The sequence below is a fragment of the Glycine max genome, chromosome 7, assembly GCF_000004515.6.
Source record: "Glycine max cultivar Williams 82 chromosome 7, Glycine_max_v4.0, whole genome shotgun sequence".
In the NCBI taxonomy this organism is placed as follows: Eukaryota; Viridiplantae; Streptophyta; class Magnoliopsida; order Fabales; family Fabaceae; genus Glycine; species Glycine max.
Window position 1 is genome coordinate 38,616,408 of NC_038243.2, and position 17,190 is coordinate 38,633,597.

Here is a 17,190-nt window from a genome sequence, read left to right on the forward strand (position 1 = left end):
TAGTTGAAATCTATAGTGAACCTATAAGCGAGGATTTGAGGAGAAGTAAAAGACATATGACAAAAAAAATCTTTTAGAGGTGACTTTTATACATATCTTATTAAGGATGATCCCTTTAGGTTTTCAGAAGCTATTAGTTCTTCAGATACAAAACTTTGGGAGCAAGCCATTAGGATTGAAATTGACTTTATTAAAAAGAATAGTACATGGACTTCAGCAGATCTACCTGAAGGTGCAAATCCTATTGGATGCAAATGGATCTTTAAGAGGAAGTATAACCGTGATGGATCTATAGATAAGTACAAGACAAGGTTGGTTGCTAAAGGGTTTACTTAGAAACCTAACAGATTTTTTTGATACCTTTGCACCTGTTACAAGGATTTCATCCGTTAGGATTTTGATAGCCTTAGCTGCAATCCATAAGTTGGTGATTCATCAAATGGATGTTAAGACAACTTTCTTGAATGATGAGTTAGAGGAAGAAATATATATGACTCAACCTGAGGGGTGTGTGGTGGATGGTCACGAGAACAAAATGTGCAAACTTTTGAAATCCCTATATGGTTTAAAACAAGCGCCTAAACAATGACATGAAAAATTTAATGAGACTTTACTTGTTGATGGTTTTTCTACTAGTGATGTTGATAGATGCGTGTATACAAAATCTGTGAATGATGATCATGTGTATTATAGGCTTGTATGTGGATGACATGCTTATTTTTGGTACATGCAATGATATAGTTTTTAAAACTAAATCTTTCTTAGCATCTAAATTTGATATGAAAGATATGGGTGAAGCAAGTGTTATTTTGGGAGTTAAAATTATAAGGAAGGGAGATAGTATACTACTATCCCAAAAGTATTATGTTGAGAAACTTGTTAGGAAGTATAAATATTATGACTTTAAGTCAGTGAGTACCCCTTATGATGCTAACTCTCAATTAAAGAAAAATAAAGGAGAACTAATTGCTCAAACTCAATATGCCAAAATCATTAGGAGCTTATTGCATTTGATGAAATTTTCTAGACCTGATATTGCATATGCGGTAGGCAGATTGAGTAGATATACCCATAGTCCTAATCAGGACCATTGGGATGCACTTGTTAGACTCATGAGATATCTGAGAGGTACCATGGATTATGGTATTGAATACAGTGGATTTCCCGTAGTACTTGAAGAGTATAGCGGTGCTAACTGGATCTCTGATTCAGATGAGACAAAATCCGCTAGTGGTTATGTGTTTACTCTTGGTGGTGGTGCGGTAGCTTGGAGTTCAGCTAGACAAACTATTATTGCTAGATCAACAATGAAGTTAGAGTTTGTTGTTCTAGAAATGACTAGTAGTGAGGCTAAGTGGTTGAAAAACTTCTTAACTAACATTCCTTTGGGAATGAAACTTACCCCATCAATATCTATGCATTGTGATTCCCAGTTAGTGATAGCTGTGACTAAGAATAAAACACTCAATGGGAAAAATAGACATACAACTGAGACTTAATGTGGTTAAGTAGCTGCTAAAAGATGGAACAATTTCTATAGATTATGTGAAGTCAGAAGGAAACTTAGCAAATTCTTTGACAAAACCCTTAGGGAGGAATATGATATTAGAAACTTCGAGGGAAATGGGACTTAAGCCACTTGAAAACAAACAAGTGATGGTAACCCAACCTTTGTGATTAGAGATCCCATGAAGAAGGTTCATATGGGTAAAAACAAGTCACTTGTTAGTTCTGCTAACACTCAAATTGATTTCTATCAATTTGCTTTAGTCCTTTCCTATGGTGTGAGAAAGTGTTAGAGCTGCATTAATGAGAGGATAAACTTTATAGTAAACTTTACATGTGTTGAGAAAGTTTTACATCTTATAAAGTTTTTAATGATGTTCATATCTTTTATGGGTGATGTATGATTTACGGCATGTACTTGATGAAATCACCTATATGAGTGTCGAGTGGGGCTGCTTGCATGAGATCGTGGCGAGATCTTTAGAGCACTCATGAATATCGGGCATACACATGGCCTAGTAGCGCAACACAACAATAACAACAAAGATTGTGAGGGTGTCTTGTGATTGGTAAACTGCTATCACATACCTAGTGTTTTTGGTTCGTATAGCTTGCTACACCAACTATAATGTGTGTTAAGTCCTATTAGGCCTGATTCATATAGTTTGCTATACCAGGTCTGATGCATTATACCTCATGTTGACCCATGAATTTTCTTTTATTTATTAAATATAATTTATTCTTTTGAAATATGTGGGGGATTCTTGTAATTTTAATAATTATTTTAAAAGAATTTTCTTTAAAATATTTAATTATATGGCCAAGTTATGACATTTAAATTCAAATTTCCTATTAATGCCAATAAAAGTGGAAATCAGGAGGGGGACAATGACAATTATAGGCTTTGGTGATAAAAGAGAAAAAAAAAGTTAGCTGAAGTTTTTTTTAAAAATGATTTTAAAAGGAAATGAGGCCATTGACTCTGTTTTTGTTTTTTCTTCTTTGTTTCTTCTTTGCTTCTTTTTATTTTCTGTTTGCCTTATTAAGCCTTCTCCCTCTTTACTCTTGGATCAATAATTTTTCTTTACAAGTTCCTGTTGTATCTTGGGAGGTTTGCATGTGACATCGCACACAGATAAACCTCGTTCGTGATTTTTGACTTTAGTAACAACAACTTGCAGATGTGAGGTGAGTTATAAGGATATTTGTATTATTATTTTTTTTTTTGGGGGGGGGGGGTGTTAATATGTTAGAGGAGCAACATACAAGCTTGCATTCGTAATCAATATTTTGTCTCCCCTTTCTTTAGTTTCAGTTTTCTCCAATGATTGGTGTCAAGATATACTTAAGAAACTCTAAATAAAAAGACCAAAAAAGTTTTTAAGAAACATATATTTGAATAAACAAATTTTTGTTTCTCTTTTTCCTGTTCTTGCTTTTCCTCATAAATAATTAGCATGGGCATGAATAGTTTCTTAATGGAATTAGTGAGATATATTTGTAAGTGATCACCTCCATCGTTGTCTAAAAAATGTACTACTAAATTTATCCTCGGAATGAGTGGTACATCATGAAGGTGTTGTGATGTTTTCTAATTGTGATTGATTTCATTGGAGGGTGGGCGGTGATTTTATGTTAGTGATGTCTATTGTTCTGATCATGCTCAATAACATATCAAGGTAGTGAGGATTTTGATTTGCTATATGAGTCCCTTGGCAGTTGGGGGTGGCTTTGCTGAATATATACTGGTGTAGTCATGAATCATGTATGTGCGCTTGGTAATTAAATGGTTGCTGGGGATTCTATGCTTGCAGATAAGGATTACGGATAAGTGGTTTTTACGGGATGGGTACATTAGCTTCCTTTATGCTGATTCAGTTGGAAGTGTATCAGAAGCTTTTGGAAATTTATTGATGGAACAGGATGCGGTGCTGCAATGCAGAAAGTGTGTTGCTTTATAGGAGTCAAAGGAATCACAAAGTGAGTTTGTTGGATATTTGGACTGCCATTCCTTTTTAACAAATGATAGCAGCTCCATGGTGAAGTATAAGGTTTCTACACTGAAACTTTGGAAAGCATGGTTGGGTTGGTATCAGATAACATGGAAATTGAAACCTTCACATGATAGATAGTAGTGTAAAGCTAGATATTGTGGTCTAGAAATGCTTTAATTAGCTATTGTTTCTATATTGCTGGTTTGTTTTGGAAGTTGGCATAAATCAATGATGCATAGATCTGTCAGTTGGTGTTCCACGGTTATAGAAGATTTATTATTGTTCTTGGAGTCTATGAGGGATGCAGGGGAAATGAGTCACTGTCATTGTCTCTTGTAATTTTATTTTTATTGTCCCTTGAATTTATATTTTGACTTGATATCTTACTCCCTCAACATTGAAGTATGGCTTTTTGTTTCACTTTTCTTTGGTGTGTTAACTTTATTGGAGACTCGCGTTGGACATATTAATTTTTTTGCTTAAAAAAATGTCATTGGAATGTAAATGAAATATTTCACTCAATTAAAACTTTATGGTCATATCTATTCACTTTATTAATTGAAAGACCATTCTATATCATTGAAAATAAATAAATAAAAATTTAAGGCATTCATATATTGTTTATATAATATTGATTGTGTAATTAAAATTTAAATATATTATTAAATGGTTAATTTAAATTTAGTTAGGCATATTTTGTATCTAAATTTTATTAAAGTATTAAAACTGTTTCTTCATTATGGTACATATTACATTTAAAACATAAAATTATAGTGATTAGCGATAAGATATTAGAGATAAGGGATGGATATCAGTATTCACTATTTAGTGCAATTTTTCAAGTGAACTCTACCAGATTGATACAAATAATACGTATCTAATCTTTTTGGATGTAGTATTGATTAAAATAACTAACCCAAAACTAAAAAATTGTAAAAATCTTGCTAATTCTAACATGTAATTAGAATTTAACTTGAATATAGAATTGTAAATCATAGATTTTAAAAATATGGATTATATAATAAAATTCTTAATAAGCGGAGAATATTATGGAGCATTGTTAATTTTTGTTTTTTGTTTTTAACTAATATTCTTCTTAAAAAATAATCATGTTGAACGCACAATCAACGTTGAACATCTACATTTCTCCCAGTATAAACAATAATTAATGCAGTGTATTTCTTAGCAAAATAAAATTAATGCAGTGTATTTAACACTATGCTAATAAACATCTATAACAAAACATTATTTACAAATATTTTTTTTTGTATAATTAAAAATCCATAACCGTGCATAGCACGGGTAACTACACTGGTACATATACATATGTTGCTAATCCAAGGCAATGACAAAAACGCATAACAAGATACCTTTTTGCTAAACTGACAGTATGTAATCTGCAGTTTCAATTTTAATTGACTTATTCTATGTTTTTAAACTCGATTTTAAAAGTGATAATATGTAATCTGCAGTTGAGCTGATTACCCAAGGCAATGTTCTTACATATTTTTATTTTTTAAATTCACAATCGCATAAGTAACCCCAAAAATGAAAAAGCATTGAGAACGTTTCAGCTTCCGCATTGAGCTGATGCAGCTAATTTCAGAAACATTCGACAACATTGCTTGCACAAGAGCTGCAAGTTTAACTTATCCTTTTTAATTTGAACCAGCTAGAATATAATCTGTGAGGTCATTTGACATGTGTTGATTCACAATTTAGCCACTTGAGGAAGGAAGCTTGGGTCCATGGAGACAACAACCTAGAGAAATTCTATCATTGGAATGTCACAGAATAGTCACAAAATCAAAATAGCAGTGTATTTGTTATGTAAATACCTTCCCAACACTTTTGCCTGAATGGAGATACTCTACAGCGTCTGCAGCAGAATGCAGGCCTATAAATTTCTTTGGATCAACAGCAACCTGTATGAAGAAACGAGAAAGTTAAGGATCACAAACTAGCATGGCAACTGCTAAGTATAGCAAATAGCAAAAATCAAATAAATATACTGTTAATGACGATGGTTTTATTGGTCCATAGATATGGATGAAATGCGTATAAGTTACCTTTAGCTTTCCCGTAGAGTAAAGATTAAATAGCCCGTCAAGATGTTCTTGCCACAAGTGACCATATTGCACCAGGAAAAAGCCAGACTGAAATTTTGGAATTGTGTACGAACATAAGTAAATCAGAAAAATAAAATGAAACTTTGCACGGGAGAATGTAATTCTTGGAATGAAAAGATTTCACTTAGGAACAATTTAACAAGTGGTTGATGAGTTGACCATACCAGTTGTCCAAAATTAAAAATATTTTGGTTAGAAATTTGTAAACTATAGGTTTATGTCCGAAATTTTCGCACTTTTTAAGTGGTGTTTTTTTTACCGTAGGATAATATAGAAATCATATACTACTAATTAGCCAGATAGTAGAAAGATAATTTAAATTACTCAATCTGTAAAAAAAGAATAATCATATTTATAACTAATTACTTAAAAAGAACTAGTATTTATCCTTCCAACATTTCATCACTGCATGATATGACAGGATTGAGGTTTAAAAGTTAAACTTTCCTACCCAGAAAATGCTTCACTCCAGAATGAGATGGATATTTTAAGCTCCGCAACTCACAAGATTAAATGACAATGAAATAAGAATCAAGAAATCTGAAAAAGCAAAAAAGTAATGGTCGACTACTAGTGCATAACTTCATCATATTGCTACATACCACTGTTTGGCTCTTTGCTAAAAGCTTCTCCAATAGTCCAGGGTATTTTGATGGCGTCCAACCCTTCTCTCCTTGATACTGGAATGAATGAAAACAAAGAATACGATATCAATATTTTTCATTAACAATAGATTCCTTAAGAGGTCAGAAGCAGCTTACTGCAATTTCTAATCCAGCTTCATACACTCTTCTATCAGACTTCACAAATAAATGGGATAGGTAATCTAACAATAAAAATAATTCTATATTATGGTAACATAACTAGCTAAAATCCAAATTTCGTTCCAGACATCTGAGATGGGCTACAGAATTCCATGTTGCATATAACTTAGTGGTTTGATAGTGAATACCACAATAACTAAAATCTAATTTTCACTACACTTAAATGAGGATAAAATCCAAGGTATTACATGAATTTACAATCACTAAATGAGTTAGTACTACCTCTTAGAAAAAAAGGGTAGCACAGTATGTTATAGATGCAATGAAACTTTCAAGTGCTGTGGAGGGAAAATGTGGAATGAGAAGAAAAAAAGAAAAAAGAAAAACCTGAGAAATCATGCCAATAACAATGAGTCGTCCATGGACAGCCAAAGCATTCAAGCACAAGTTTAACATGTCACCGCCAACAGACTCATAGATGATGTCAATACCTTTGGGGAACTCTTCCCTTAGAACCTGAAAAATTAAGTAAAAATTTTTTCATGTTGGTATGAAGCAGTTTACATAATTTATTCCAATAAAACAAGAACCAGAACATCAACAAAGTAAAGATGCCCATTTGCACTTAAATTGGAGTCATGATTTGAAAATTGATATTCATTAAAGATTTAAGTCATGGTGTTTAATTGGTCTTTGGTATGTAAAGAACTTCCCCACCACTGTTCTGTCCTTTCAGTTATGCAGTGAGTTTCACAGCTTTTGTCAGCAAATATAATATGATATTGTAAGGTTTGCCTGTTTGCTAGAGCACATTGGTTTAAATAGAGTTTATAGGTATTCCAGGATGCAAATTGCTCAACAGAAATGGTGTGACATTTCTTCCTACACAGGTTTAAGATGAATTTCTACTTTCCTCTCATTCAGCAAAAGGTAAATATTTTTTTCTGGAATTCAAGGATTTTCATTTTATATTTTAGGTCACTGGGTTGTTGCTAGTGTAGGCACTAACATACTGATAGGACCCATAGTAAAATATTTAAGACATATGTGAGGAGGTGCAAGAGGTGCGATGCACAGGATCAAAAGTAGGAGAGGAAAAGCCTTGCAAACTTGCATACCTGGCAGTAGTGGCATGAGGTGTGCACGAGTTAATGGGAGAGAGAGTAAGAGAGGAAATATAAGTGGGAGGTGGAGTGTGAGGGAGGGAGGCTGGAATTTTGTTAAGGCTTGGGAGAGAATTGGACACTCTCGAAATTGTCCTGTTATTGTTTCATTGCTTTTCCTGCGTGTTCTTATTGTATTCCTCATTCCCAGCTCTGAATCTCTTGGATAAAGGCTGGGAATACCGTATTAACACTATTGGAGTTGGTTGTTTTGCTATATATCTTTTGGGATCCTATCACATATGTTGGTTTCACTCCCTTGATGCCTTTTTTATACTTCCTTCATCCCCAATTATAATTATAAGATCCTTTCAACTAATTTATATTCTTTAAAAAAATAATTAATTTAATTAATCATATTAAATCTGACAATTAATTGTATTATCATTTTAAAATTATCCTTTTCTTATCTTTCTATCTACTTAATTATTTTTTATTAATGTTTGAAGAGAGATTAATTAAATAAAGGTATGTAGAAAAAAAAATAATTAATACATTTAGAAATTAAAAAATAATCTTATAAAAAGAAACAAACAAATTTTTAAAGAAGATTTTATAATCAGAAAGAGTACCAAATTGTACTTGTATGATAAAAAAGGACTACAAAAGAAGGAAGAGAAATTGAGGGCTATCAATACTCAACTCAATAGTCAATAATATCAGGGACATTCTAGAAACTAAGTCTGAAAATTCATTCAACAAAATAGAAGAGATAATATAAGCAATTCAAATAGAATTAGGATCGTTTTGTAAGATACTGAACAACAACTTGCTGGATATTTCAATTAGCTAAATATATAAAGGACCAGAAAACACATGAATGGCATAATGTAATTGTGTTGATTTCATTGAATGTGCATTTTTAGGGTCTGAGCTTATACATATATGTATATCTTAATATACTAAAAATATTGAATATCTTCACGCACAATAAAAAAAGAGAATTAGTACTAAGGAGCCAACTGTCAGTGAAATAAATTTTACATCAAAGGACACATCAACCATCTGAATGGTTAGTTAGGTTATAATGATTTTTTAACTTATCCGTTTCAATAAAAATTACAACAATAAAGGCAGTTATGGTTAACAGAACTCTAAAAAGAATCAAAGGATTTAAAAAAAACTTACAGTTTTTACATCTTCACTATGATAGTCTATGACTCTGTCAACTCCCAACTCTTTCAGAAGCTTGGCTTTTGCCCCACCTCCACAAGTTGCAACCACTGTATTTCCTGCTAATTTTGCTAGCTGCACAATAATCCAAATTACTAGGTCAGGCAAAGAAACTTTTATGCAGAGAAATTGCATAAATTTTAGACTACAAAATCTATATTGAAGTACCCACCAAGTTATCTATTAATACATTTGAGCAAGCTTTGTAAAAAAAATTATTTATTTTTCAACCGCTTCTTTTACACAAAGTAATATTTTCTTATTACAATCCACCTGTGAAGTTCACTGTTTTAAGTCAAGAGATGTTCTATCTTGACTACTTTCTTTTGCCTTTCTTTCTTTCATAGAATAGGACCTCATCTCCCAATCATTTAAGAAGAAATGACACAAGAACAAGCAATCTTTGTATTAAAATAGTGGGCAGTTATCTTTGGTCTTAAGGAATCAAGGAAACATCTACAAGAGTTCTTTGTGTGATCTCACGAACAACTAGTACTTGGAAAAAAAGAGAGAATAAAATAGTATGATAATAAATGTACACCAATACAGAAAAAGTGAAGTAAATAGAAAGAGTAAACATCCGAACAATGAATTTTAAATTACATAAATTCAAATTTTCTGATAAATTATTTTTCTCAATTAAAATTATGTTTTAAAATTTCAAAATTTTAAATTTTTCATGAAAAGTATTCGAACAATAAATTCTAAATTACATAAATTCAAATTTTCTGATAAATTATTTTCGTCGATTGAAATTATTTAAACGCACTCTAAAGTCAACTGAAACTTGTTTTTGAATATTTGAAATCGGATAATTGCAAAGTCAAATAGAAGAGTAAGATACTTATAGATATGAATATGAACATGAATGGCATTAAGGAAAAGAGGAAGTTACCGATTCCAGAGGCACCACCAGTAATGAGTGCTGACAAACCAGGTTTGATTTCCATTACTACTATTATCGTTCTTCTTCTTCTTCTGCTACTGCAGGTGCCGTCCCAAATTGATAAGACAAAGATTGGGGATGCAAAACGTGATGTATATAGTAGTACTTCTTAAATCCAGATGTCCTAGTACGGGAGGAGGAGGAGTAATTCCCAATGATTAAGGGATAAAAAATAAGAAAAATAGAATAGATATCACGCGCCTCAAGCTGATGCTGCCGAGTTATTTCAGTGTTTTCTCAGGTTTGAGTCGATAATTATATTAAATATTTATATGAAAAACTTTTTGGATTATAATAATTTTATTTGATTTGAATAAAATTATTTTTTATAATATATATATATATCTTTATAAAAAATTAATAAAAGTATATAAATGTTTTTTTCTTTATTACTGTAATAATGATTTGTATTTTTGTTTTTTAGTCAATTACTTTATTCTTACCACATTTCTAGTTACTAATCTAAAACTTTTTCTACTGATATTGTAGAGAACCTAAACATTAAAACATACTAGTATTTTTTACTGAAAAATGTTATTAATATATCTTAACCCAATTTTAATATATTTCATTTTAATTTTTAATTAAAAATATTTTAATTAATATCTTTAAAATAACAAAATGCTATGTATATATAACGAATTATATTTTAAATTAACTGTATAGCTTATCCATTTTGGTTTTCTTTTTTCTATTTGAAGTAAAGCATTAAATATTATAATATTTTTATTCCTTTTCCAAGCACAAATATCATTTTATTATGAAATAACAAATTAATTCAATATATATATAATAACGAAAGTAAACTTCTCCTTGAGAAAAAAATATATATAGACACCCAATGCTACATAACACTAGAAAGAGATAGAATAGGATATAAAAATTTAGATGTAATAAATGTGATAGAAAGAGATATAAAAAATTTAAGAGTGTCAATAGGATATTTGATATTTAAATGTGTCTAAATATCATTCTTTTGTTCTTTAGTTAGTCATATATTGTATTTATTATAATTTTCTCTTTTTAATTTAAAGTAAAAGATTAAATGTTATATAACATTTTTTTTTCAATTATATCAGTATTTACTAACATATCAATGATCAATTAAACTCAAATTATTCAGTAAAAAAATCAGCAAAAAAAAAATACAAATTAGAAGAAAAGACTCTAACTAAAGTGATTAATCAATTTTTTTTTTAAAATTAGTTATTAACAAAGTTAAAGTTGATAGATACATTATACACCAATAATATGATTACCTTAACAATTATATGTTTATTATAATTATAATGAAAATAATCAATTAATTCAACGATATATATATATATATATATATATATATATATATTGTGAAAATAGCTTTTGTACGATAGTAAAAGAAATAAATTTTAAGCAGATACTCGTACATAAGTAATAAATATTAAAAGTGATCTAAAGTTACTTAGTTAAAAAATCATATTCATTTTTATATTTTCATAATAGTCACTTGTAAGTAAATGTTGTCAAATTTAGTAAAATGATAGTATTTTAAAACCTTTTTTTTTTTTATCAAAAGTAAATGTAATCAATTTCATTGTTAAATTTAAAATCTCACTTCGTTTGGATACTTTATTTGGATAAAGCAATTCAAATTTGTGTATTTCAAATTTTTTGTTTAGACAAAGTAATTTAATTTTTATTATATTTAAATTTTATTTTATGAGTTATTTGAAATTCTTTTATTTTTCTCCAAAAAATATCTTTGAGAAATTCTCATCATTTTAAAAGTTCTTTGAATTTAATTAAATTGCATATTCTTCAGAAAAAAATTTAATTACATATTTAAAATATTTTAATCAATTAAATTAAATGTTTAAAATAAATATACACATAACTTCAAAACTGTGTTTGCCGGTGTTAGGTTAATTTTTAAAATTTTCTTCGACATGTTCGCCGCAGTTTTGTATTTTGTGAACAAACAAAACCAGGAGGTCACAACTCACAATTGTGTTGCACGTGGGAGCCGGGGAGCGAGCGTATAAGATTGAAAAATATGGTGGAACCACGTTTTAATTTAAAAAAAAAAACTCTCTTAAAAAGAAGAAAATTTATAAATAAAAAAAGTAAAAAAAATGAAATTCATTTAAAAATTAAATGAAAATACGTTTACTTAAATAACATATTTAATTTTTGTTTTCTATAGTATAAATATATGTTATTAAACATAAACGTGTTTAATATTAACTCACCTTTTTTTTAGGATAGAACATAGGGAAAAAAAATCCACTCAATTTTTTTTTTAATTTTCCTATTACTCTCAATTCAAACAACTTTAAAATTTATCCATTTTTTACTTATTATTTTTCTACTTTGTTCTATTTCACCTTTTTCTTAAAATTCTTCAGCATCCAAATAATTAATTTTAAAGAAGAGAGAAAATTGTAGAAACTGCAGTTCTCTTTCAACCTGCAACAGATCCATTCCATACATACGAGGGAGGAAACTGACGAAAATTATGAGATAATAATCCTCACGCGTTCCTGGGCATGTTTCAAAAAAAAAAAAAGACAAATTATCATTTTCAACGGTTATGTTTTTCGTGTTATACAGACTAGAAAGAGTTATATCTTATGACCTAAGGTGAGTATATGACGAATTGTCTGTTTAATCAACCAACTAAGCGGATTGATTCTCAAAGCATGTTTAAGTCGATATAATAATATCTTAGTTTTTTTGTTAGAACAAGTTTTTATATATTTTTTTTTGTAAATGAGTGTAGGAAAAAACCCACAAGACACTGGAAGGTCCACGAAAAAAGGTACCAGTTACATCAATTAGAACAACGTTAAGAACAAACAAAGGGATATATAACATAAAAAAAAAAAAAAAGTCTCAATTGAAGACCAAGGGTCTGTGAAAAATTACTAAGGGACTATCTTCCCTCCTCAAGAGAGCTAAGAGTAGAGGGAACATTCATGGTATAAAAAGTGTCTGGTCTTCTCACACTTTTTATTTGCCAACAACTTTTTTTTTTAAAGCGGATCTTGAATACATATGGAAGAGCATCAGGATAACTTATAAATTTTCAGAAATTTGGGATCTTTCAGCACTAACACTCTTCAACACCACAGGCAAAAAAATCTCTTCATTTTTGGGAGTCATTAATCAAATGGGCAGTGACAAATATCTGGGTCTCCCTTCAATCATTGGGAGAAGCAAGAAGGCGATCTTTGGTTACCTAAAGGCCAAACTTTGGAGAAGACTCAATCACTGGTCTCACAAGCAATTGTCAAAAGCTGGTAAAGAAATTTTCCTCAAATCTTGTGCTCAAGCTATCCCAATATATTGCATGAGTGTTTTCTTATTATCAGTTTCTCTTGAAGTCCAACTCCAAAATATGATGAATTCTTTTTAGTGGGGCAATATAAAAACAACCACTCGAGGGATTAATTGGTTCAATTGGGATAAAATGACTATGGAGAAAGAGTTTAGTGGTCTAGGGTTTTGTCATCTCCATGACTTCAATCTTTCCATGCTAGGAAAGCAAGGGTGGAAGGTCTCCACCAATGAAGATGCTATTGTTACTAAGGTGTTTAAAGTTAAATATTTTTCTAATCGGAGTTTCTTGGATGTCCCCCTTAGGCATAATCCAAGTTATGCTTAAGGTAGAATCCAAGCTTCACAAGTATTGTTAAGAATGGTTTGCAATTGAGACTTGGTGATGGTCAATCAGTGAATATTTGGAGCCAGCCTTGGATTCAAAACAATCCCAATTACTATATCACAATTGCACCTCCTCTTGGTCTGGAACAACTCACTGTTGGAGCTCTTATTAACCATGAAAACTCAAATTGGAGATGGGAAATGTTGAACCAGTTTTTCAATGATCACAATGTGAAAGCCATCCAATCCATTCCTTTGCTAAATGGCTCGAACAAGGATCAACAATTCTAGAAATTCAGCAACAATGGTGACTATACACTGAAGAGTAAGCTTATCACTTTCTCATGATGAATTCAGTGCTTCAGTCTGATCATCTTAAAGTTGAAGGCAACTGATCTCTGTTATGGCGTCTCAACATTCCTCCTAAGGTAAAACACTTTCTTTGGCGTCTCCTACGTGATTGTCTCCCAACAAGACAATGCCTGCAACAAAAAAGTGTTAACTGCACAAGTCTCTACTCTTATTGCAATACAAATATTGAAAACGCTTGGCACGTAATGTTTGGTTGTGATCAAGTTAAACGTGTATGGGAAGTATCGGGTTTATGGTTTATTATTTCTAACAAAATTTTGCATGTTGAAAATCTCAACCAAATGATCTTTATCGTATTTGAATCTCTTCATACAGACCTGCCCCCAAAATTTGCTATGATGTGCATTTGGCGATGGCACAATGAATGGATATGGGATAATTCAAACTTAGAGCCATCATTTCTGTGAACCTCACTCTTCAATTTCACAGTGAATGGTTGCATGCAAGGAAATTCTGCAACTCTCATTCAACAAGCATCTACCTAAAACACTCAAGTTTATGGCAAAAACCACAACAAGGGCAAATAAAATGTAACTTTGAATTAAGCAGCAGTTTTTCAAGAGCAGCAAAAATTCGGTATTGGAAGCTGCATAAGAGATTATCTTGGGAACTTCATTGCAGCAAGGACATTGGTTTTTGAAGGGATTCCTGAGAAGCTGAAGCATGAGGACTTATGCAATCCATAATCTGGATCCAAGAACTTAGCCTTTCCAACATCAACTTTGAATCAGATTGCAAGAATGTAGTGGATATTTCTTCTAAAGCAAGAGGAATTTCAGACTTTCACAAGATCTTATTCAACGGTAGAAATTTGCTTAGTAACACTCCAAACTTCGGTGAGTTTTACTGGCAGGCGAGTCAATGTTGTTGCTCATTCTCTAGCTAGGGTTGTAATATCTTATGCTAGGATTCAAACTTTTCATCATATTCCAAATTTTATCTTTTCTCAATGTTAGGAATGAAATGAAATGATTATCTTTGCCTTAAAAAAACTATTTGGATAGTTTCTCTAAAGACATTAGACCAAGTAATATGACCTCCATCATTTATGAAATCATGGATCATTCCGACAATCCTATAGGCTGGGTTGGAACAAGTCTATATAGTATGGAGGATTTATAAAAAAGTAAATTTTATATTACAAAGGTTTAAATATGTTTTTCATATTTAGAATATACTCTTTTTTGAGTTTACTATCTAATTTTTTTTTATTTTAGTATTTGACTTTTTCAAACTTTTCCATTTGACGCCCATAGTTAGTAGTCTAGCTCTATTAAGTGATGACGTAACTGATGAAATATTACGTCATTAGTATCACATCATTGTCACACCATATTATGCTTTTTCATGTCATTAATTATTTTTTAATTATTTTAAAAAAACACTCCAAGAACTCTAACAACAAAAAGTTGACTCTATCTCAAATATGTGAAGTGTGAACTAAAAAGAAGTCATTGTGCAATTTCAAGAACTCCAACGTGCCTACGAAGTCCTCTCCAACCCCAAGGAATATGCCTGGTATACAACTCCCACCACTCCCAAATCCTCTTCTTCGACTCCAACTTTGTCTCCAACACCTTCATCCCCGACTTCTTCTCCTTCTTCCCCAAATTTCACAATGGGTTTTGATGTTAATTTAGGGCAAAATCGAGAGTTGGGGATTTCAATTTGGGAAAATTTGTGAGTTGGTGGTTTCGATTTGGATCTGATGGTTTGGTTTGGAGGCAACTTGTTTTGAATCTAGATTGATTTTCATCAATCCAAATTAGAGTTAGTCATGTTGTTAGAGTTAGTCAAGCCAACTCTAAAGGTGTATCTTTTTAAAAATAATTAAGAGTTAATGACATGAAAAAAAATATGGTGTGGTAGTGACATGACATTCCGTCAGTCATATCATCACTTAATGGATCTAAGCTAATGGCGGGTACCAAATGTAAAATTTTGGAAAGGTCAGGTACAAAAAAAGTAATAAAATGAAAAAGTGATATATTTCAAAAATGAAAAACATATTTAACCCTATTACAAATACTCACAAGATATAGTTACAAGATACAATTACTTACAAATACTTTTTTATTATTAAACTAATATTAAGCAAGAAGAGTCCTATTGGAGGAAAAAGGAAAATGTTTATTGGCTTAGAGATGTTGATATCAATTCTTCCATTCATATGCAACAACAAGGAAAAATATGAACACAATCACTTCACTCACACGTGATGATGGTTTGGTAGTGACAGACCATAATGATTTATGTAATTTTCCAAAACCATATTTTGATAATTTGTATTGTGGTGCCACTGTTGAAATTGATGAAGTAATAAATCATGTTCCTCTTTACTTATTGTTTGATAATAATTCTTCTCATCTTGCTTCTTTTTCCATTGATGAATTCAAAAATTCCCTTTTTTTTAAATGGACTCAAGCAAATCACCTAGGCCTTATATGGCATCAATCCAACCTTCTATAAAAAAATTTGAAACCTTTGTGGCCTTGAAATTTTCACAACTATTATCTCTTGGCTAGAAAAAGGCTCTCTCCCTCCCCAAATCAACCAAACTTCTATAGTTATCATCCCCAAAATGCCAAACCTAGTTTCTTAGAAAGACTTTAGATCCATCTTTCTTTGGAATGCCCTCTACAAAATTATTTCCAAAACACTAGCCAACCACCTTAAGCCTTTACTCTAAAAATGTATCTCTTTAGAACAATATGCATTTGTTTAGGGTCACTTAATTTATTTTGGACAATGTCCTTGTTGCCTCTGAAATACTTCATCACATGAAATGCACAACAAAGGAAAAATTGGTGAAGTTGCACTAAAAATTGATATTAGCAAAGCTTTTGACAGGGTCCAGGGGAATCATTTGTTGGGATTGATGGAAAAAATGGGCTTTAATGCAAAATGGATAGGTTGGATCAAAACATGTTTAGAAACTGTTTAGTATAATGTCAAGGTTAATGGGGATTTTGTTGGTAACTTTTCTTCTAGGAGAGAACTTTGGCAGGGTGACCCATTGTCACCCTACGCTTTTATTCTATGTATAGAGGGACTTTCATCTCTTTTAAAAAATTATGAGAGAAAAGAAGAGATTCTTGGTATTAAAGTGTGCAAAGGGTCCCGACCCTCTCACATCTTTTATTTGCTTACGTCTGTTTTATGTTTTGCAAGGCTACTAAAGAAGAAATAACATCTTTGAACAATATTCTAGGAACCTATAGAAATATATTTGGACAACTAATCAATTTCCTAAAGTCCGAGGTATTTTTCAGTTCCAATACAAAACAAGACAAGAGGTATTTCATTATGTTATCTCTTGGTGTTTCTAAGCTGATTAGAACTGAAAAATATCTTGGTCTCCCTCCCTTATTGGTAGAAAAAAGAAAGCAATTTTTGGCTTCTTGAAGGATCGACTCTAGAGTCGCATCAATCATTGGTCCAACAAAAACCTATCCAAAGTAGGGACAAAAGTTCTTCTTCAATCCTCTACCCAAGCTATCC

General features: G+C 31.3%; 1 protein-coding gene and 1 long non-coding RNA gene across 3 annotated transcripts; one reads left to right on the forward strand and one right to left on the reverse strand.

Moving 5' to 3' along the window:
• Nucleotides 1-1,897: 1,897 nt before the first annotated feature.
• LOC121175170 (uncharacterized) lies at nucleotides 1,898-3,895 on the forward strand. The gene is made up of 2 exons (XR_005892366.1): nucleotides 1,898-2,694; nucleotides 3,321-3,895. It is a non-coding gene; the product is annotated as an uncharacterized lncRNA (long non-coding RNA).
• Nucleotides 3,896-4,748: 853 nt separating this feature from the next.
• Nucleotides 4,749-8,805, reverse strand: LOC100801581 (prostaglandin reductase-3). 2 transcript variants are annotated; one of them, XM_014778148.3, is made up of 6 exons: nucleotides 8,685-8,805; nucleotides 6,781-6,909; nucleotides 6,232-6,309; nucleotides 5,570-5,656; nucleotides 5,362-5,425; nucleotides 4,749-5,286 (listed from the first exon to the last, which is right to left on the reverse strand). In XM_014778148.3, exons 2-6 carry the CDS (start codon nucleotides 6,847-6,849, stop codon nucleotides 5,219-5,221), a joined length of 366 nt encoding a protein of 121 aa, XP_014633634.3. In that variant the 5' UTR covers nucleotides 6,850-6,909; nucleotides 8,685-8,805; the 3' UTR covers nucleotides 4,749-5,218. The 2 variants fall into 2 exon arrangements, with proteins under 2 accessions (XP_014633634.3, XP_040873303.1); XM_041017369.1 differs by lacking the exon at nucleotides 8,685-8,805 and adding an exon at nucleotides 7,512-7,745.
• Between the last annotated feature and the right edge of the window lie 8,385 nt (nucleotides 8,806-17,190).